At 44.0% G+C, this 22,755-nt stretch overlaps 1 protein-coding gene across 1 annotated transcript in view; it reads left to right on the top strand.

The window, feature by feature from the left end:
• Positions 1–22,755, top strand: part of LOC311245256 (uncharacterized protein) — a gene marked incomplete at both ends in the record, with an annotated part of 38,471 nt that overhangs the window by 15,270 nt on the left and 446 nt on the right. The window contains 6 exons of the mRNA XM_084335091.1: positions 2,988–3,062; positions 4,259–4,345; positions 8,326–8,349; positions 15,151–15,225; positions 19,279–19,302; positions 20,675–20,749. Coding sequence (XP_084191217.1) covers positions 2,988–3,062; positions 4,259–4,345; positions 8,326–8,349; positions 15,151–15,225; positions 19,279–19,302; positions 20,675–20,749 — 360 coding nt within the window. The remainder of the gene's footprint in view (positions 1–2,987; positions 3,063–4,258; positions 4,346–8,325; positions 8,350–15,150; positions 15,226–19,278; positions 19,303–20,674; positions 20,750–22,755) is intronic.

The following is a 22,755-nucleotide window of genomic DNA, read 5'->3' as shown; positions in this document are numbered from 1 at the left end:
CAACATTTGAGCTATGTAATATTTGGATTAGGGCTCTCCGAGGAGGAGGCACTGAACCAATACACTCAATAATCGAATTGAATCGAATACACACACACAATAGAGCAGGACTCCTTTTTGAAGTTCTACTCACCTTGACAATCTGAGGAGGAGGCTCTGCACTCTGAGGAGGCTCCCTCACATTGAAGGAGAGTCCTAACTCACAGAAGGCCCGAATAGGTGCTTCGTGAGGAGGAGCCCTGACCACTCCCCGAAACAGATCCATCATATGGACCCGAACAGCTCGCGGAAGTCCTACCAACAGAGACGCGCACAGTGACGTGCTCTATGGCGGGGGAATTTCTGCGGTGCACACCCCCAATATTCCAGGGCGTGAGACCAGGAAACTCCCTCCCCCCCCCCCCCCTCTTACCCTGTAACGTGCCGAACAGCAACGTGACAGGAACCTTGAAGGACAGGAGGTTTTAACCCCTGCCCATAAAAGAAGGGGAGGAAAGGATTACCAGTTCACCCCTTTACGACCCCACACCCATGATACGATGTAATGACAAATAGAGCATGACACAGTCATATTCTGCTACATGAAGTGTCTTTTTAACAGCTTCACACAGCTCATGTGCTAACCTGCTATCTGATTTTTACTAAGGAAAAAACACAGAATAGAGAGGGCCCCCTTAAGAGCCCCGGTACCAGACTTACACATGTGCTTCTGTGGCCAACCCAACCCAGTTGTAGATCACACGACACACACAACCCCTTATCACCTACAAAAAATGGCAAAAACACTCTACAGAGGAAAGCCGTTTTTCATAACGAGAGAATACATAATTCTCGGTTAGTATCGGCCACAGGCCTTGCTAAGCACACACAAAGTGACCAAACAATCTTTTCTTTAGGAAAATATAGTTTCTCAAGCGGTTAGCACAACCCCAGCAACTAAGCTAAGGGTTACATCGTATCCCTACCACACAGTGACACAATATATTGTAACAACATGTCTGAGAGGAGGGTGAAGAAGTCCCCAGGGAACCGGGGGGAAAACACCCCTCCTACTTTACCCTTAATACGGCCAGTTGAACAGATAAACCTGTTAATATGTGAACACACTGTTCATTGTCATTACAGGCTGAGAAAAGAATTCATTCTTCACTCATATGTCACTAAGCATAGCTTTATAGGTTAGTTTAACCCCCTTAGTTGTGAGTACACGGTACATGAACACACATGATGTTTCTCAACACAACAAACCAGATCATTTTCACATCTGTAACAAACAACCCGATTTGCATGGAGAAGCTAATACCAGTGACAAGACAATTCACACATAACTCGCATCGTATCCTAAATGTAGTGCAGCAACACTCGTTTTGGAAAACATCGTTATTTACAAAACATTTAGAAGGGAAAGAAAGAAGAAGTGTTCAAGGTCTGGTCAGGACCTTTCCTACCGTGAGCACAGATCAAGCGAACTGCAGTCTCAAACATGGCACCAATAGTAAACACAGCATTCCTGTGTTGTCGACATGGGCAGCGTCGCTGCTCCATCCCGCCGCTACGGTTCTCCTTGTTGACGCAGTCCTCGCCGGCCGGGCTCAGGGTAGGTTCGACTAACATCCTCTGTCAAAGATGACGTCGTAGTCAGAGTGTTTAAAGCATGTTATAGTCTCAGAACGTTCAACAGTGTAGCATTAAGCTAACGGCCGCTCTCGGCCGATAGCAGCAAGCTAACGTTTCCTAGCCTAGTGACACAACAGGCTAGCGCCCCAGCTAACAGCTGACTGGCTAACAGGTAGGCCACAACTAGCACGCAAGCTAAGCAGCTATCACCTGAACTTGTACACAACGATATAACAAGCCACACTCAGACAGGCCGCCGTTCTGAAACCCTCCTCACCTTTTAAGAGAGAAGAGAAACGAGATGTCAACACAGTTTAAAACAGTGATTTTACCATACATCCGGCGGAGCCAGCACAAGTCCCATCTGGGCTGTAGCCGACTTGAACATGGATCTTCCGATAACGAACATCCATGCCCACATTTCCTCGTTTAGGGTATACTCTCATTTGCATATGAAAGATGGGGCCTATACGGTGACAGAGAAGTACCCACTCGTCCAGAGATCCTGGGATCACCAGTTACTGGTCGTGGCCCACCAGTTGCTATAATGGGCTTCAAACCAAGATCCTCCGCCGTCGCCTAAAAAGGCTGAACAAAGGACCCTAATCTGGGGCCGGTTTTCGTAAACATTGTCAGCTAGCCCCCATAGCACTAACAGACAAGTGGTGCTCGCAAGCAAACATTACTCACCAAACCTGGAACCCACCGCTTCTCACAAGGGTCGGTGCGTCCTACAGTCCAGCTGTGTCGCTGGAGGGTTTTACCCCATCCAGCCGCAGCAAGGAGGACTGCAGTTGGGAGGCATGTAAGCGGAGGCATGTAAACTCCCAATACGAAAAAACCGGTGGAGGTGTAGAATGATCATCATCTTCCAGACACTCCAGTACGAAGACAATATCGCCGTATTTTCTCGAAAATAGTGAGAGAGAAAATAAAGATATGATGTCAACGTATCCCTTGTTTTCCAACTTTCTCCTACTAACAACCTCGTCAAGTGGGGATCCTTGTGGTGAAAGCGAAGAAGGAGGCGAGTATGTGGCCCCACCCCTGCTTATGTAGGTAAGCTGATAGGGGTGTGGCCAGACGAATGTTGGGATGTAAAGGTACATTTGTGGAATTTTTATTCAGTGCGCGTGCACGAGCGAGGTACAGTGCAGTAGTGATGCCGAGCGGAGCCATTACGATACAGAACCAGAATAAATCACAGCCACGGTGGGGCAGCTCCAGTTTATTGCATGAAGACACATTAATGTGTTATAAGAGACCTAATCATGGTTAATACACTGTTATGTATGTTGTGTATAACAGGTTTTAATCCATTATAGCTGTAAAGAAAAAGAAAAAAGTTTTATGGTAATTTTCTTTTTTAGCTGCTCTTGAAACCCTCAACGTGAGATCAAATGCCACAGAGAGTGAGGTGCGGGCACTGCAGAGACAGAATGAAGGTAAGGGATTTGAATGAATGAATGAATGAATGAATGAATGAATGAATGAATGAATGAATGAATGAAAACTTTATTTAACAGATTGCAGAATGGGTACAATACAGTACGGCTCAATACACACAATTGTTAAGGGGATGCAGACCAGAGAAAGACGTTTGTCTTGTTTACATCAGGGTCCCCCATTTTCAATTCATATTAACATTTATGACATACACAACATACATGACATTTATGGCATAGGGACATACAGGTATTTAGTACTGATACATTTGTGACATAAACGGTATTCAAATATACAGTACTGTTACCCATAGATTCTGACAGAGTATATACATATGATGGGGAGGGGACTGTACATTAGGAGGGGGTGGGTGGGTGGGAGAGAAATATACATACGGCGGGGAGGGAATATATACATGCGGTGGGGAGGAGACTGTCTATTAGGAGGTGGTGGGGGTTTTGGGCATTTACGGTGGCCAGTTTCGAATTGCAGCCTCTCGTAGGTGCTCTTTAAGAGCGGTTTTGAATGTGGGCAGGGATTCACATTCCTTTACAGCTTTGGGTAGGGCATTCCACATTGTTGTGGCATAATTGCGAAACGTGTTTAGTCCCTTGTTTGAGCCGAATCTGGGTTTAACATGATTTGTTGAGCTTCCTCTGGTGTAGTGGTTGTGGTATTCACTGACCTTTGGGAAGTATTTTGACATGTACATGGGCACCCCGGTCGTATAGTGTATCTTGTAGACCAGGCCCATTGCAAGTTGCTGTACTCTGTCGTCTACTCTAAGCCATCCTAGGTTGTCAAAGTGGGCAGGGGTGAGGTGGGTTCTGGGGTTCAGGTCAAGTAGTAGTCTGACCAGTTTGTTTTGTGATGTTTGTAATTTTGTTTTAAGCGCCTTTGAGGTGTTGTATATGCCTCTGCTGTAACATGGTTGTCTTATGTTTTTTTTGTAATACAGTATTCTGTGTCTGTGTAACACAAAACACATGTATGTACCAACAGACAATAAAGAATGATCTTATCGTATCTGGCTTTCATCCATCGCAATCTGCTCTGGGTTTTACATACACTGCTTGTTTGGTGTCCTTATTGTTACTGTGAAAGTGATTATCACAGAATGTTTAGACTTTTCCATGATAACACCCTTCAGAGATGGTAAAGACCTTCTGCACCTTCTCCTCCCACTCTCCTCCAGGAAAGTGGCGCCCTCTGCTGTTTGTGATGTGTGCTGGCGTGTTGAGCCTCCTCATATTGATAACTCTCATGGGACGGCTTTCGTACAGTGAGTAGTGTGGCGTCCTAACAGTATGTAATGGAGATAAATGTAATGGAGTAAAAAGTACAATATTTCCCTTGAAATGTAGTAGAGTAAAAGTATAAAGTTCCCTAAAATTTAAATACTCACATAAAGTACAAGTAGCTCGAAAATGTACTTAAGTAGCTGCAGTACTTGAGTAAAAATACTTAGTTACTTTCCATGGCTGATGTTCAGCTCTAAACCGACTGCTCACTACTGTATAGCTGTGTGTGTCTGACTGGGGTTTGTTGGTCTGTGTTCCCCGATGCAGACAGAGTCACAAAGTAATTACAGGTGCTATAGAAAATGGTTGTAACTATAACTGATCTATAACTGGCTGTAACTGGTTTGTAACTGGCTGTAACTGGCTGTAACTGGTCTGTATTTCTGGTCTATTTAAAGGTGCTATAAATAACATTCAACCACTAGATGTCGCACTAGAGCACCATCATGCCATTTATCCAATCCGGTACATTCCACGTGGGGAACACATGGGAAGCAGGGAGGGGACACATGCCTGCAACATGTAAACAGCAACATTCATTTTGGACCCGCAAACACTTTTTAAATGATAAATTCCTTAATCAATAATCTTTTGGAGGTAAAAGCAATACTTTTATTCCACACCTTTCTAAAAGCCCTGTGGATGTATTCCTTAAAAAAAGTATTATGACTCTACATATTAATTCTGTATGGTGCTTTATTTCCAGCTCAATATGGGGTTTCACAGGTTGATGATTCCCTTCTCATACACAACACAGCTGCCTACCTAATACGCTAGCTTCACAACAACAACGTAACATTCGGTCCTTCCTCCCATATCTCCCGGGGGGAAACAACACCCCCAGCATAACAGTGGTGCCCCTAAGACTGAAAATAAGAAGACCACACAACTAGGGCGACACACACCGCACGGACAATTATGTTTGTTACGTTCCTGTCTGCAAACGAGTTCCTGTTAGCTAGCAGGTAGCAAATACAATTCAAGTTGATGTTGAATAAACATTTAGCAAGATTTTATTTTGCAAACTATATTTTGTGTCGTCGTTTTTAGTCAACGACATTGCATGAATTATTTCGTCACATTAGTGTCACATGATCTCCATTAACATGACGTCTTGTCTCGTTTTGGTCACAGGAAAAAGCTTCGTTGACGAGCGGATTTAGTCATGATTTTCGTTGACCAAATGAACACTCCTTATAACCCATGAAATGCAAGTGATATGTGATGCTATCTTTGTCTCACAGGCAAACAGGGTTCTTTCTCAGCCTCCCTCTTGGCTTCAGGATATGGATACAGTGTTATATGAATATTCATAATTGCTCATAATGCATTATTAACATGCATGATAACTCATAGTGTCTTGTATCAATAACGATAGGTTATGACTATAACCAAGTTCTGTTAGTAATGGTGACGCTCGGCATCACTACTGCACTGTACCTCGCTCGTGCACGCGCACTGAATAAAAATTCCACAAATGTACCTTTACATCCCAACATTCGTCTGGCCACACCCCTATCAGCTTACCTACATAAGCAGGGGTGGGGCCACATACTCGCCTCCTTCCCAAGCTTTCACCACAAGGTGAGATCAAGGGCAGCAGCAGCGTCTGATGCCGAGCGTCACCATTACTAACAGAACTTGGTTATAGTCATAACCTATAGTTCTGTATCGTAATGGCTCCGCTCGGCATCACTACTGCACAAGGGAGGCCGAGCGAGAGCCATCGGCCGATAGATCCCCAATTATCATATCATGGGGTATCATTGGAAAGCCACACTCATTGGCTACAACCCTGTGCAAAGATTTTCGAGATCGCCAAATGATTGACGGAGCTAGAGCCCCGGGAGTCGGGGGTGGTAATGTGTACTTTTGCGTACTTTATGGCATGCCTCACATATCGGCATGTAACTCGAGAACCGCTGAACGGATTTTGTCACCTGAAAGGGCAATCGACAGGCAACAAATAGGGCTTTAATTCTATCTATATATTGTATTAAAAGAAATGCACACCCAAGCCACTAGAGGTCGGCAAAGAATCGTCCACATGTGGGCACTTGGATGTTAAGAGGTCAATGTTTTTAAATATATATTTTTTTGTAGCCAAGAGTAAAGACCATAACCCTATCAAAAACAGTAGTCAAAGTGATATTTTCATTTTTACCGATGTTTTATACGATTTATCGGAAATACAAATGTATTGGAAAATGCTAATTATCGTAAAAACCGCAAGGAAATGACTAAATCCAGATTCAACCCTGCCATTGGAAAGAGGAGCTTTTCCCTATCCATAGATGTATGATTTGGCCATAATAAGGTCAAGGTCAAGTTCAAGGTCAAATATGAATTTATAATTAAAATCGATTATCATTAATTACTGTATCTACAAATCCTTCTGTTTAATCATCTTCCCGCGGTTCATTTGCTTAGATTTTTTGTACACATGATCTCAATAAGGTGGTGAATGAGCTCAGTGAGCATTTTCTCCTACCCGTATCAATTGTTGATCAAAGATGCAAAAATCATAAATCATAATTTATATTCTCCTTTGTTTCATCACAATTTAATCAAGCCTAGTAACAGACACAATATTTCTGACACTGGAAATACATACCCCCAGTCCCTAGATGCTCCTAGATACCAAGAACATGCAAATTGACCTGGCAGAAGTGGAGCAATCTTCCATTTACTTAGGCATATACCTTTAGGCGAAATACGGCTTACAGATTAACAGGCGAGGGGGTGGGGGGTTTGGACATTTACGGTGGCCAGTTTCAAATTGCAGCCTCCCGTAGGTGCTCTTTAAGAGCGGTTTTGAATGTGGGTAGGGATTCACATTCCTTTACAGCTTTGGGTAGGGCGTTCCACATTGATGTGGCATAATTGCTAAACGTGTTTAGTCCCTTGTTTGAGCCGAATCTGGGTTTAACATGATTTGTTGAGCTTCCTCTGGTGTTGTGATCGTGGTATTCACTGACCTTTGGGAAGTATTTTGACATGTACATGGGTACCTTAGTCGTATAGTGTATCTTGTAGACCAGGCCCATTGCAAGTTGCTGTACTCTGTCGTCTACTCTAAGGCTAAGCCATCCTAGGTTGTCAAAGTGGGCAGGGGTGAGGTGGGTTCTAGGAGTCAGGTCAAGCAGTAGTCCGACCAGTTAGTTTTGAGATGTTTGTAATCTTGTTTTTAGCGCCTTTGAGGTGCTTTGGTACCATGAGGTGCAAGCATAGTTGTAGTACCCTTGAATGAGTGCTCCTGCCAGAGTCTTCAGGGTATTCTTGTTCACCAGAGAGGAGATCCGGTACAAGAATCGAGTTTGTTGGTTGACTTTTTTTATGTAAAAGTGTATTAATTTGTAACTTCACAGTCTGCTACAGAGTGTTGATATATCAATGGTGTGTGTGTGTGTGTGTGTGTGTGTGTGTGTGTGTGTGTGTGTGTGTGTGTGTGTGTGTGTGTGTGTGTGTGTGTGTGTGTGTGTGTGTGTGTGCACATGCAATCCTATAACCCATGAAATGCAAGTGATATGTCATCTTCGAGGGTGCAGTTCGGCAGGCGGACCTGAGTGATTGAAAATGGTTTTATTAGTAAGTTTGGCATATGGTACAGAAGCACATATACAGAAGCAACACTAAAAGGATAACAACACACAAAGCACAGGGCTTGTTTTCATCGTGGTCATCGTCACCCGTCTTGCTGTTCCCACGTAGTGGAGCTGTGACCCAGGAGCCTCTCTACCAGTGGAGCAGATGTGAAGAAGTCGTCCGCATAGATCTGGTAGTTCTGACCGCTCGCTCGGCAGTGTTGCCACGGTGGGGCGGCTCCAGTTTATTGCATGAAGACACATTCATGTGTTATAAGAGACCTACTCATTAATACACTGTTATGTATGTTGTGTATAACGGATTATAATCCATTATAGCTGTAAAGTAATTTTTTTTTTTTTATTTTCTTTCTCAGCTGCTCTTGAAACGCAGATGAAAGGTAAGGGATTTTTATGTAAAAATGTGTTAATTTGTAACTTCTGCTACAGAGTGTTGATATTTCAATGGTGTGTGTGTGTGTGTGTGTGTGTGTGTGTGTGTGTGTGTGTGTGTGTGTGTGTGTGTGTGTGGCGCATGTGTATGAATGCACATGCAATCTTATAACCAGTGTTCATTTCGTCAGCTAATTTAGTTTTAGTCTTAGTCATGTGTCAAATGCTCTTTTTAGTTTTCATCATATTTAGTCACCTTCATTTATTTTCCGTTTAGTCAGTTTTAGTCAACTACAGGTCTGAACATTTTAGTCTTTGTTTAGTCTTGATTGAGTCTTTTTCGTTTAATCTCGCCACTCAGTTACAGCCTCATAGATTGGCGTGAGCAAAAGAAGCTAATGTTAGTGCTAGCTGGTTAGACTTATGTAAGCTATTTAATGTGTTCTATTGTAGTGGATCAACATAATGTAGCGATCCGTCATGCAGTAATGTAGGGAAGAAAGAGGAGAGTTTCCTTTTCTGTATGGTGCTTTATTTCCAGCTCAATATGGGGTTTCACAGGTTGATGATTCCCTTCTCATACACAACACAGCTGCCTACCTAATACGCTAGCTTCACAACAACAACGTAACATTCGGTCCTTCCTCCCATATCTCCCGGGGGGAAACAACACCCCCAGCATAACAGTGGTGCCCCTAAGACTGAAAATAAGAAGACCACACAACTAGGGCGACACACACCGCACGGACAATTATGTTTGTTACGTTCCTGTCTGCAAACAAGTTCCTGTTAGCTAGCAGGTAGCAAATACAATTCAAGTTGATGTTGAATAAACATTTAGCAAGATTTTATTTTGCAAACTATATTTTGTGTCGTCGTTTTTAGTCAACGACATTGCATGAATTATTTCGTCACATTAGTGTCACATGATCTCCATTAACGTGACGTCTTGTCTCGTTTTGGTCACGGGAAAAAGCTTCGTTGACGAGCGGATTTAGTCATGATTTTCGTTGACCAAATGAACACTCCTTATAACCCATGAAATGCAAGTGATATGTGATGCTATCTTTGTCTCACAGGCAAACAGGGTTCTTTCTCAGCCTCCCTCTTGGCTTCAGGATATGGATACAGTGTTATATGAATATTCATAATTGCTCATAATGCATTATTAACATGCATGATAACTCATAGTGTCTTGTATCAATAACGATAGGTTATGACTATAACCAAGTTCTGTTAGTAATGGTGACGCTCGGCATCACTACTGCACTGTACCTCGCTCGTGCACGCGCACTGAATAAAAATTCCACAAATGTACCTTTACATCCCAACATTCGTCTGGCCACACCCCTATCAGCTTACCTACATAAGCAGGGGTGGGGCCACATACTCGCCTCCTTCCCAAGCTTTCACCACAAGGTGAGATCAAGGGCAGCAGCGGCGTCTGATGCCGAGCGTCACCATTACTAACAGAACTTGGTTATAGTCATAACCTATCGTTCTGTATCGTAATGGCTCCGCTCGGCATCACTACTGCACAAGGGAGGCCGAGCGAGAGCCATCGGCCGACAAATACACCCCGCTGAGGCCCCCCACAACCATCAGATCAGGGAGGACCGAGCCCCCCCGACCCCCCCTAATGGAGGGCACCCCCCCTATTGGAGGTTCCCGGGAGGGCGACGGACCCGACCGTGCGAAGAGGCACTCAAGCAACTCAACGCACAGGGTGAGCAGACCGTGGCCTGACCCCACGACTACACACACGCACAACCCGCATGCCACCCGGGAACGAACGGAGGGAACAACCTCGTTACTGCCCCCAGAAATCACGGGGTCAAGAGCAAACCCAACCCTGTGGCAAGGCCGTAGCAGCGGAGCGCGAAGGAAGACCCAGACCCACTGAAGGGACTGGATCCCCTGGAAAACGGGGGCCCGGAGAGGTCAATGACGCCAGGCATCAAGACCCCACCAGGCCGTCACTTAGTGACACCGCCCCCCACATCACCAGCGTATTCGGATAAGGCCCCTCCAAGAGCGGGCCCTTTCCCCCCAATAGCACACCGCCTGGCACACTGACCCTGCAGAACAGGCAGTCAGCATGGCCGTAAGCACACAAAAAAGGTTAACCAACGGAAGCAGGCAGCGCACCGGGGAAAACCAGGCAACAGGCTGTAACCTGAGCCTGGAGCACTGCGGACGAGACAGGCGCCAAAGGAGTTCGCTGAGAACAGCCCTCCCGGCGGAAGGGGCGTATGCTGGCGTTGTTGCATGACCAAGCCTCCATTTAAAAAAAACACACCCAGAGGGGTTGAGGCAGAGAAGGCTGACATGATTGGCAGACGTCATGAACGTGCAGGGGCACCCTCAACCGGGTAACCCGGGAGTTGACACTGCTCCAACACACCAGGGAATCAACCACCTTGTCGTTACCCAATGCGGTGGTTGTTCCTATAACCCCTCAAGAAAAAACTCCAAAACACACCTGCGGGTACACACTGGCTATACCGCAGTACAAGTGTTTCAGTTTTCAAAAAAGGGTTATTCCAGGCCGATGGGTCGACGAACATTACTTCGGACCGGGCCCGGCGGCACGGGAAGCACAGGGTTACCAGAGGAGGTCCAAGACCACCCAAACAGGCCCCTCTTTGCCACGCATGAGAGAGGAGCGAAAAGAATGGAGAACCAGCCCTAAGCACACCGCACTTGGTATTCCCAGGCGGTCTCCCAACCAAGTACTAACCAGGACCGAACTGGCATTTTTCCCCCCGAAAAAAGCACAAGTCCCTCAGGGTACCAGAACAGCAGATGTCTGGCGGACAACAGGTTAACTGACCTGGACCAGCGTGACCAGGCCAGTCCCGTGTCCTAACCACGCCGACCTGCCCACTCCAGAAGAGGGGGTAGGTATGCGTGTCGATCTAAAACATGAAAAGAGGGCGCCACCCAGACGGTCCTCATTTTAGACCGTGCTCAGTGGCCCACCCCAAGGGCGTGAGACCCCTCTACCTATGTTCAGATCTATTGAGTTAACATCCCCCAGATATGAACAAGAATTCATCGAGACAACCTAGTAAACTGGCGCTCGGAAGAGACAAAACTCCATCCCAGTTGCCCTATAAAAACGCTGTTTTAACAAGCAACCAAGGCGCACTTAGCCCTTGTGTGACCCTGAACAGAAACACACCGAGCCAGCACTATGTATGCGTCGAGACCCAAACACATCAATGGATAGCCTATCAAGACACCAAACATTGTTCCTCCAAGTCGCCTGGGAGAACGACACGGAGCCGTCGTGCTTCATGTACCTTCCTCTTTTTATTCCAAAAAGAAAGAACACAGACTGACATGAATCCCTCGTGACGCAGGCTGAGGGTAAAAATTGTTTACATTTTTACATCCCACCACCCTCCCATAGGGAGGAGACGGAAATCCCCAGAGAGACTTCCCACGCGAGCTGTACAGATTGAAAAGAATATATTGCAACCTTGAGCCATGTAAAATTTTGGTTTTAGGGCTCTCCGGGGAGGAGGCACTGAACACATACACACTCAATAATCGAATTGAATCGAATACACACACAATAGAGCAGGACTCCTTTTTGAAGTTCTACTCACCTTGACACTCTGAGGAGGCTCCCTCACATTGAAGGAGAGTCCTAACTCACAGAAGGCCCGAATAGGAGCTTCGTGAGGAGGAGCCCTGACCACTCCCCGAAACAGATCCATCATATGGACCCGAACAGCTCACGGAAGTCCTACCAACAGAGACGCGCACAGTGACGTACTCTATGGCGGGGGAATTTCTGCGGTGCACACGCCCAATATTCCAGGGCGTGGAACCAGGAAACTTCCCCCCCCCCCCCCCCCTCTTACCCTGTAACGTGCCGAACAGCAACGTGACAGGAACCTTGAAGGACAAGAGGTTTTAACCCCTGCCCATCAAAGAAGGGGAGGAAAGGATTACCAGTTCACCCCTTTATGACCCCACACCCATGATACGATGTAATGACAAATAGAGCATGACACAGTCATATTCTGCTACATGAAGTGTCTTTTTAACAGCTTCACACAGCTCATGTGCTAACCTGCTATCTGATTTTTACTAAGGAAAAAACACAGAATAGAGAGGGCCCCCTTAAGAGCCCCGGTACCAGACTTACACATGTGCTTCTGTGGCCAACCCAACCCAGTTGTAGATCACACGACACACACAACCCCTTATCACCTACAAAAAATGGCAAAAACACTCTACAGAGGAACGCCGTTTTTCATAATGAGAGAATACATACTTCTCGATTAGTATCGGCCACAGGCCTTGCTAAGCACACACGAAAAGTGACCAAACAATCTTTTCTTTAGGAAAATATAGTTTCTCAAGCGGTTAGCACAACCCCAGCAACTAAGCTAAGGGTTACATCGTATCCCTACCACACAGTGACACAATATATTGTAAACAACATGTCTGAAAGGAGGGGGGGGGAAGCCCAGGGAACCGGGGGGAAAAACACCCCTCCTACCCTACCCTTGATACGGCTAGTTGAACAGGTAAACCTGTTAATATGTGAACACACTGTTCATTGTCATTACAGGCTGAGAAAATAATTCATTCTTCACTCATATGTCACTGAGCATAGCTTTATAGGTTAATTAACCCCCTTAGTTGTGAGTACACAGTACCTGAACACACATGATGTTTCTCAACACAACAAACCAAATAATTTTTACATCTGTAACAAACAACCCGATTTGCATGGAGAAGCTAATACCAGTGACAAGACAATTCACACACAACTCGCGTCGTATCCTAAATGTAGTGCAGCAACCCTCGTTTTGGAAAACATCGTTATTACAAAACATTTAGAAGGTAAGGAAGAAGACGCGTTTTAAAGGTCTGGTCAGGACCTTCCTACCGTGAACGCAGACCAAGCGAACTGCAGTCTCTAACATGGCACCAATAGTAAACACAGCATTCCTGTGTTGTCGACATGGGCAGCATCGCTGCTCCATCCCGCCGCTACGGTTCTCCTTGTTGACGCAGTCCTCGCCGGCCGGGCTCAGGGTAGGTTCGACTAACATCCTCTGTCAAAGATGACGTCGTAGTCAAAGTGTTTAAAGCATGTTATAGTCTCAGAACGTTCAACAGTGTAGCATTAAGCTAACGGCCGCTCTCGGCCGATAGCAGCAAGCTAACGTTTCCTAGCCTAGTGACACAACAGGCTAGCGCCCCAGCTAACAGCTGACTGGCTAACAGGTAGGCCACAACTAGCACGCAAGCTAAGCAGCTATCACCTGAACTTGTACACAACGATATAACAAGCCACACTCAGACAGGCCGCCGTTCTGAAACCCTCCTCACCTTTTAAGAGAGAAGAGAAACGAGATGTCAACACAGTTTACAACGGTGATTTTACCATACATCCGGCGGAGCCAGCACAAGTCCCATCTGGGCTGTAGCCGACTTCAATTTCAATTCAATTTCTTTAATGACCACCCAGCCAGGCTGGTGGAATTTTGTTTCAGTGCATTGCAGTTCCAACATAAAACATAGAACATATAACATCACTTACAACGTACATACTACATGCAGTTAAAAGAAAACACAATTACATAGATTACAGTTCAGAGTTGTCCATGTCAGCAGAGGTAAGGGGGGTTGCGGGGGGGGGGGGGGGGGTACTACAGGGAGGGGGGGGGGTACTACAGGGAGTTCAGTGCTTTGTAGTTTGTTTTTCGAGTGAGTGTCCAGATTGCTGTACCAAACAGTTATGGAGAAGGTGAGGATGCTTTGTATGATGGCCTGGTAGAAACGGAGCAGGAGATGTTTTCTGACTGTATGACTTGAACATGGATCTTCCGATAACGAACATCCATGCCCACATTTCCTCGTTTAGGGTATACTCTCATTTGCATATGAACGATGGGGCCTATACGGTGACAGAGAAGCATCCACTTGTCCAGAGAATCCTGGGATCACCAGTTACTGGTCGTGGCCCACTAGTTGCTATAATGGGCTTCAAACCAAGATCCTCCGCCGTCGCCTAAAAAGGCTGAACAAAGGACCCTAATCTAGGGCCGGTTTTCGTAAACATCGTCAGCTAGCCCCCATAGCACTAACAGACAAGTGGTGCTCGCAAGCAAACATTACTCACCAAACCTGGAACCCACCGCTTCTCACAACAGTTGGTGCGTCCTACAGTCCAGCTGTGTTGCTGGAGGGTTTTACCCCATCCAGCCGCAGCAAGGAGGACTGCAGTTGGGAGGCATGTCAGCGGCGTGAACTCCTAATACGAAAAAACCGGTGGAGGTGTAGAATGATCATCATCTTCCAGACACTCCAGTAACGAAGACAATATCGCCATATTTTCTCAAATAGTGAGAGAGAAAATAAAGATATGATGTCAACGTATCTCTTGTTTTCCAACTTTCTCCTACTAACAACCTCGTCAAGTGGGGATCTACCGAAGGCACTTCCTTGTGGTGAAAGCGAAGAAGGAGGCGAGTATGTGGCCCCACCCCTGCTTATGTAGGTAAGCTGATAGGGGTGTGGCCAGACGAATGTTGGGATGTAAAGGTACATTTGTGGAATTTTTATTCAGTGCGCGTGCACGAGCGGAGCCATTACGATACAGAACCAGAATAAATCACAGCCACGGTGGGGCAGCTCCAGTTTATTGCATGAAGACACATTAATGTGTTATAAAAGACCTAATCATGGTTAATACACTGTTATGCATGTTGTGTATAACAGGTTTTAATCCATTATAGCTGTAAAGAAAAAGAAAAACGTTTTATGGTAATTTTCTTTTTTAGCTGCTCTTGAAACCCTCAACGTGAGATCAAATGCCACAGAGAGTGAGGTGCGGGCACTGCAGAGACAGAATGAAGGTAAGGGATTTGAATGAATGAATGAATGAATGAATGAATGAATGAATGAATGAATGAATGAATTTAATGAATGAATGAAAACTTTATTTAACAGATTGCAGAATGGGTACAATACAGTACGGCTCAATACACACAATTGTTAAGGGGATGCAGACCAGAGAAAGACGTTTGTCTTGTTTACATCAGGGTCCCCCATTTTCAATTCATATTAACATTTATGACATACACAACATACATGACATTTATGGCATAAGGACATACAGGTATTTAGTACTGATACATTTGTGACATAAACGGTATTCAAATATACAGTACTGTTACCCATAGATCCTGACAGAGTATATACATATGATGGGGAGGGGACTGTACATTAGGAGGGGGTGGGTGGGTGCGAGAGAAATATACATACGGCTGGTAGAGAATATATACATGCGGTGGGGAGGAGATTGCCTATTAGCCTGTTAAGCCTTAAGGTCCCCCTATAGGGGACTTTTCTTTTCTTTATCATAAATCGATCAATTAGATCCCAGATTATCATATCATGGGGTATCATTGGAAAGCCACACTCATTGGCTACAACCCTGTGCAAAGACTTTCGAGATCGCCAAATGATTGACAGAGCTAGAGCCCCGGGAGTCGGGGTGGTAATGTGTACTTTTGCGTACTTTATGGCATGCCTCACATATCGGCATGTAACTCGAGAACCGCTGAATGGATTTTGTCACCTGAAAGGGCAATCGACAGTCAACAAATAGGGCTTTAATTCTATCTATATATTGTATTAAAAGAAATGCACACCCGATGTCGTCAGCCTGTGACTGCAACTTGTTCCTGTTTGCGGACGACTCAGCCCTGCTGGTCTCTGACAAGAACAAGTTGCAGGTGGAAAAAACCCTCAGCTCTGAACTAGGCAAAATCTGCATATGGCTCGCTGATAACAAACTATCATTACACATGGGCAAAACAGAGTCCATTCTCTTTGGTTCAAATAACAAACTCAGCAAGACCGACGGCTTCTCAGTTGCAGTGGGTGACAATATTGTCACAAGGAAAGACGAAATTACCTACCTGGGTTCCATCCTAGAGGCAAATCTTTCCTCTGACAAAATGGCATCCAATGTAATAAAAAAAGTCAACCAACGAACTAGATTCTTGTACCGGATCTCCTCTCTGGTAAACAAGAATACCCTGAAGACTCTGGCAGGAGCACTCATTCAAGGGTACTACGACTATGCGTGCACCTCATGGTACCAAAGCACCTCAAAGGCGCTTAAAACAAAATTACAAACATCACAAAACAAACTGGTCAGACTACTACTTGACCTTACCCCCAGAACCCACCTCACCCCTGCCCACTTTGACAACCTAGGATGGCTTAGAGTAGACGACAGAGTACAGCAACTTGCAATGGGCCTGGTCTACAAGATACACTATACGACTAAGGTACCCATGTACATGTCAAAATACTTCCCAAAGGTCAGTGAATACCACAACCACTACACCAGAGGAAGCTCAACAAATCATGTTAAACCCAGATTCGGCTCAAACAAGGGACTAAACACGTTTCGCAATTATGCCACATCAATGTGGAACGCCCTACCCAAAGCTGTAAAGGAATGTGAATCCCTACCCACATTCAAAACCGCTCTTAAAGAGCACCTACGGGAGGCTGCAATTCGAAACTGGCCACCGTAAATGCCCAAAACCCCCACCACCTCCTAATAGACAGTCTCCTCCCCACCGCATGTATATATTCCCTCCCCGCCGTATGTATATCTCTCTCCCACCCACCCACCCCTTCCTAATGTACAGTCCCCTCCCCATCATATGTATATACTCTGTCAGGATCTAGGGGTAACAGTACTGTATATTTGAATACCGTTTATGTCACAAATGTATCAGTACTAAATACCTATATGTCCCTATGCCATAAATGTCATGTATGTTGTGTATATCATAAATGTCTATATGAATTGAAAATGGGGGACCCTGATGGAAACAAGACAAACGTCTTTCTCAGGTCTGCATCCCCTTAACAATTGTGTGTATTGAGCCGTACTGTATTGTACCCATTCTGCAATCTGTTAAATAAAGTTTTCATTCATTCATTCATTCAGCCACTAGAGGTCGGCAAATAATCGTCCACATGTGGGCCCTTGGATGTTAAGAGGTCAATGTTTTTAAATATATATTTTTTGTAGCCAAGAGTAAAGACCATAACCCTATCAAAAACAGTAGTCAAAGTGATATTTTCATTTTTACCGATGTTTTATACGATTTATCGGAAATACAAATTTATTGGAAAATGCTAATTATCGTAAAAACCGCAAGGAAATGACTAAATCCAGATTCAACCCTGCCATTGGAAAGAGGAGCATTTTCCCTATCCATAGATGTATGATTTGGCCATAATAAGGTCAAGGTCAAGTTCAAGGTCAAATATGAATTTATAATTAAAAGCGATTATCATTAATTACTGTATCTACAAATCCTTCTGTTTAATCATCTTCCCGCCGTTCATTTGCTTAGATTTTTTGTACACATGATCTCAATAAGGTGGTGAATGAGCTCAGTGAGCATTTTCTCCTACCCGTATCAATTGTTGATCAAAGATGCAAAAATCATAAATCATAATTTATATTCTCCTTTGTTTCATCACAATTTAATCAAGCCTAGTAACAGACACAATATTTCTGACACTGGAAATACATACCCCCAGTCCCTAGATGCTCCTAGATACCAAGAACATGCAAATTGACCTGGCAGAAGTGGAGCAATCTTCCATTTACTTAGGCATATACCTTTAGGCGAAATACGGCTTACAGATTAACAGGCGAGGGGGTGGGGGGTTTGGACATTTACCGTGGCCAGTTTCAAATTGCAGCCTCCCGTAGGTGCTCTTTAAGAGCGGTTTTGAATGTGGGTAGGGATTCACATTCCTTTACAGCTTTGGGTAGGGCGTTCCACATTGATGTGGCATAATTGCTAAACGTGTTTAGTCCCTTATTTGAGCCGAATCTGGGTTTAACATGATTTGTTGAGCTTCCTCTGGTGTTGTGATCGTGGTATTCACTGACCTTTGGGAAGTATTTTGACATGTACATGGGTACCTTAGTCGTATAGTGTATCTTGTAGACCAGGCCCATTGCAAGTTGCTGTACTCTGTCGTCTACTCTAAGGCTAAGCCATCCTAGGTTGTCAAAGTGGGCAGGGGTGAGGTGGGTTCTAGGAGTCAGGTCAAGCAGTAGTCCGACCAGTTAGTTTTGAGATGTTTGTAATCTTGTTTTTAGCGCCTTTGAGGTGCTTTGGTACCATGAGGTGCAAGCATAGTCGTAGTACCCTTGAATGAGTGCTCCTGCCAGAGTCTTCAGGGTATTCTTGTTTACCAGAGAGGAGATCCGGTACAAGAATCGAGTTTGTTGGTTGACTTTTTTTATGTAAAAGTGTATTAATTTGTAACTTCACAGTCTGCTACAGAGTGTTGATATTTCAATGGTGTGTGTGTGTGTGTGTGTGTGTGTGTGTGTGTGTGTGTGTGTGTGTGTGTGTGTGTGTGTGTGTGTGTGTGTGTGTGTGTGTGCACATGCAATCCTATAACCCATGAAATGCAAGTGATATGTCATCTTGGAGGGTGCAGTTCGGCAGGCGGACCTGAGTGATTGAAAATGGTTTTATTAGTAAGTTTGGCATATGGTACAGAAGCACATATACAGAAGCAATACTAAAAGGATAACAACACACAAAGCACAGGGCTTGTTTTCATCGTGGTCATCGTCACCCGTCTTGCTGTTCCCACGTAGTGGAGCTGTGACCCAGGAGCCTCTCTACCAGTGGAGCAGATGTGAAGAAGTCGTCCGCATAGATCTGGTAGTTCTGACCGCTCGCTCGGCAGTGTTGCCACGGTGGTGCGGCTCCAGTTTATTGCATGAAGACACATTCATGTGTTATAAGAGACCTACTCATTAATACACTGTTATGTATGTTGTGTATAACGGATTATAATCCATTATAGCTGTAAAGTAAAATATAATTTTTTTTAATTTTCTTTCTCAGCTGCTCTTGAAACGCAGATGAAAGGTAAGGGATTTTTATGTAAAAATGTGTTAATTTGTAACTTCTGCTACAGAGTGTTGATATTTTAATGGTGTGTGTGTGTGTGTGTGTGTGTTTGTGGCGCATGTGTATGAATGCACATGCAATCTTATAACCAGTGTTCATTTCGTCAGCTAATTTAGTTTTAGTCTTAGTCATGTGTCAAATGCTCTTTTTAGTTTTCATCATATTTAGTCACCTTCATTTATTTTCCGTTTAGTCAGTTTTAGTCAACTACAGGTCTGAACATTTTAGTCTTTGTTTAGTCTCGATTTAGTCTTTTTCGTTTAATCTCGCCACTCAGTTACAGCCTCATAGATTGGCGTGAGCAAAAAAAGCGAATGTTAGTGCTAGCTGCTTAGACTTATGTAAGCTATTTAATGTGTTCTATTGTAGTGGAACAACATAATGTAGCGATCCGTCATGCAGTAATGTAGGGAAGAAAGAGGAGAGTTTCCTTTTCTGTATGGTGCTTTATTTCCAGCTCAATATGGGGTTTTACAGGTTGATGATTCCCTTCTCATACACAACACAACTGCCTACCTAATACGCTAGCTTCACAACAACAACGTAACATTCGGTCCTTCCTCCCATATCTCCCGGGGGGAAACAACACCCCCAGCATAACAGTGGTGCCCCTAAGACTGAAAATAAGAAGACCACACAACTAGGGCGACACACACCCACGGAACGATTTGTTGGGCATAAGGGTTCCGCACGGACAATTATGTTTGTTACGTTCCTGTCTGCAAACGAGTTCCTGTATAGCAGGTAGCTAATACAATTCAAGTTGATGTTGAATAAACATTTAGCAAGATTTTATTTTGCAAACTATATTTTGTGTTGTCGTTTTTAGTCAACGACATTGCATGAATTATTTTGTCACATTAGTGTCACATGATCTCCATTAACGTGACGTCTTGTCTCGTTTTTGTCACGGGAAAAAGCTTTGTTGACGAGCGGATTTAGTCATGATTTTCGTTGACTAAATGAACACTCCTTATAACCCATGAAATGCAAGTGATATGTGATGCTATCTTTGTCTCACAGGCAAACAGGGTTCTTTCTCAGCCTCCCTCTTGGATTCAGGATATGGATACAGTGTTATATGAATATTCATAATTGCTCATAATGCATTATTAACATACATGATGACTCATAGTGTCTTGTATCAATAACCAGAATAAATCACAGCCACGGTGGGGCAGCTCCAGTTTATTGCATGAAGACACATTAATGTGTTATAAGAGACCTAATCATGGTTAATACACTGTTATGTATGTTGTGTATAACAGGTTTTAATCCATTATAGCTGTAAAGAAAAAGAAAAACAAATTATGGTAATTTTCTTTTTTAGCTGCTCTTGAAACCCTCAACGTGAGATCAAATGCCACAGGGAGTGAGGTGCGGGCACTGCAGAGACAGAATGAAGGTAAGGGATTTGAATGAATGAATGAATGAATTAATGAATGAATGAATGAATGAATGAATGAATGAATGAATGAAAACTTTATTTAACAGATTGCAGAATGGGTACAATACAGTACGGCTCAATACACACAATTGTTAAGGGGATGCAGACCAGAGAAAGACGTTTGTCTTGTTTACATCAGGGTCCCCCATTTTCAATTCATATTAACATTTATGACATACACAACATACATGACATTTATGGCATAGGGACATACAGGTATTTAGTACTGATACATTTGTGACATAAACGGTATTCAAATATACAGTACTGTTACCCATAGATCCTGACAGAGTATATACATATGATGGGGAGGGGACTGTACATTAGGAGGGGGTGGGTGGGTGGGAGAGAAATATACATACGGCTGGGAGAGAATATATACATGCGGTGGGGAGGAGATTGTCTATTAGCCTGTTAAGCCTTAAGGTCCCCCTATAGGGGACTTTTCTTTTCTTTATCATAAATCGATCAATAGAGACCGTATTAGATCCCCAATTATCATATCATGGGGTATCATTGGAAAGCCACACTCATTGGCTACAACCCTCTGCAAAGATTTTCGAGATCGCCAAATTATTGACGGAGCTAGAGCCCCGGGAGTCGGGGGTGGTAATGTGTACTTTTGCGTACTTTATGGCATGCCTCACATATCGGCATGTAACTCGAGAACCGCTGAACGGATTTTGTCACCTGAAAGGGAAATCGACAGGCAACAAATAGGGCTTTAATTATATCTATATATTGTATTAAAATAAATGCACCCCCGAGCCACTAGAGGTCGGCAAAGAATCTTCCACATGTGTGCCTTTGGATGTTAAGAGGTCAATGTTTTTAAATATATTTTTTTGTAGCCAAGAGTAAAGACCATAACCCTATCAAAAACAGTAGTCAAAGTGATATTTTCATTTTTACCGATGTTTTATACGATTTATCGGAAATACAAATTTATTGGAAAATGCTAATTATCGTAAAAACCGCAAGGAAATGACTAAATCCAGATTCAACCCTGCCATTGGAAAGAGGAGCATTTTCCCTATCCATAGATGTATGATTTGGCCATAATAAGGTCAAGGTCAAGTTCAAGGTCAAATATGAATTTATAATTAAAATCGATTATCATTAATTACTGTATCTACAAATCCTTCTGTTTAATCATCTTCCCGCGGTTCATTTGCTTAGATTTTTTCTACACATGATCTCAATAAGGTGGTGAATGAGCTCAGTGAGCATTTTCTCCTACACGTATCAATTGTTGATCAAAGATGCAAAACTCATAAATCATAATTTATATTCTCCTTTGTTTCATCACAATTTTATCAAGCCTAGTAACAGACACAATATTTCTGACACTGGAAATACATACCCCCAGTCCCTAGATGCTCCTAGATACCAAGAACATGCAAATTGACCTGGCAGAAGTGGAGCAATCTTCCATTTACTTAGGCATATACCTTTAGGCGAAATACGGCTTACAGATTAACAGGCGAGGGGGTGGGGGGTTTGGACATTTACGGTGGCCAGTTTCGAATTGCAGCCTCCCGTAGGTGCTCTTTAAGAGCGGTTTTGAATGTGGGTAGGGATTCACATTCCTTTACAGCTTTGGGTAGGGCGTTCCACATTGATGTGGCATAATTGCTAAACGTGTTTAGTCCCTTGTTTGAGCCGAATCTGGGTTTAACATGATTTGTTGAGCTTCCTCTGGTGTTGTGATCGTGGTATTCACTGACCTTTGGGAAGTATTTTGACATGTACATGGGTACCTTAGTCGTATAGTGTATCTTGTAGACCAGGCCCATTGCAAGTTGCTGTACTCTGTCGTCTACTCTAAGGCTAAGCCATCCTAGGTTGTCAAAGTGGGCAGGGGTGAGGTGGGTTCTAGGAGTCAGGTCAAGCAGTAGTCCGACCAGTTCGTTTTGAGATGTTTGTAATCTTGTTTTTAGCGCCTTTGAGGTGCTTTGGTACCA

This window comes from Notolepis coatsorum, assembly GCF_963971535.1.
Source record: "Notolepis coatsorum genome assembly, chromosome: 18".
Taxonomy (NCBI): Eukaryota; Metazoa; Chordata; class Actinopteri; order Aulopiformes; family Paralepididae; genus Notolepis; species Notolepis coatsorum.
This window is presented reverse-complemented; position numbering and strand designations above follow the sequence as displayed.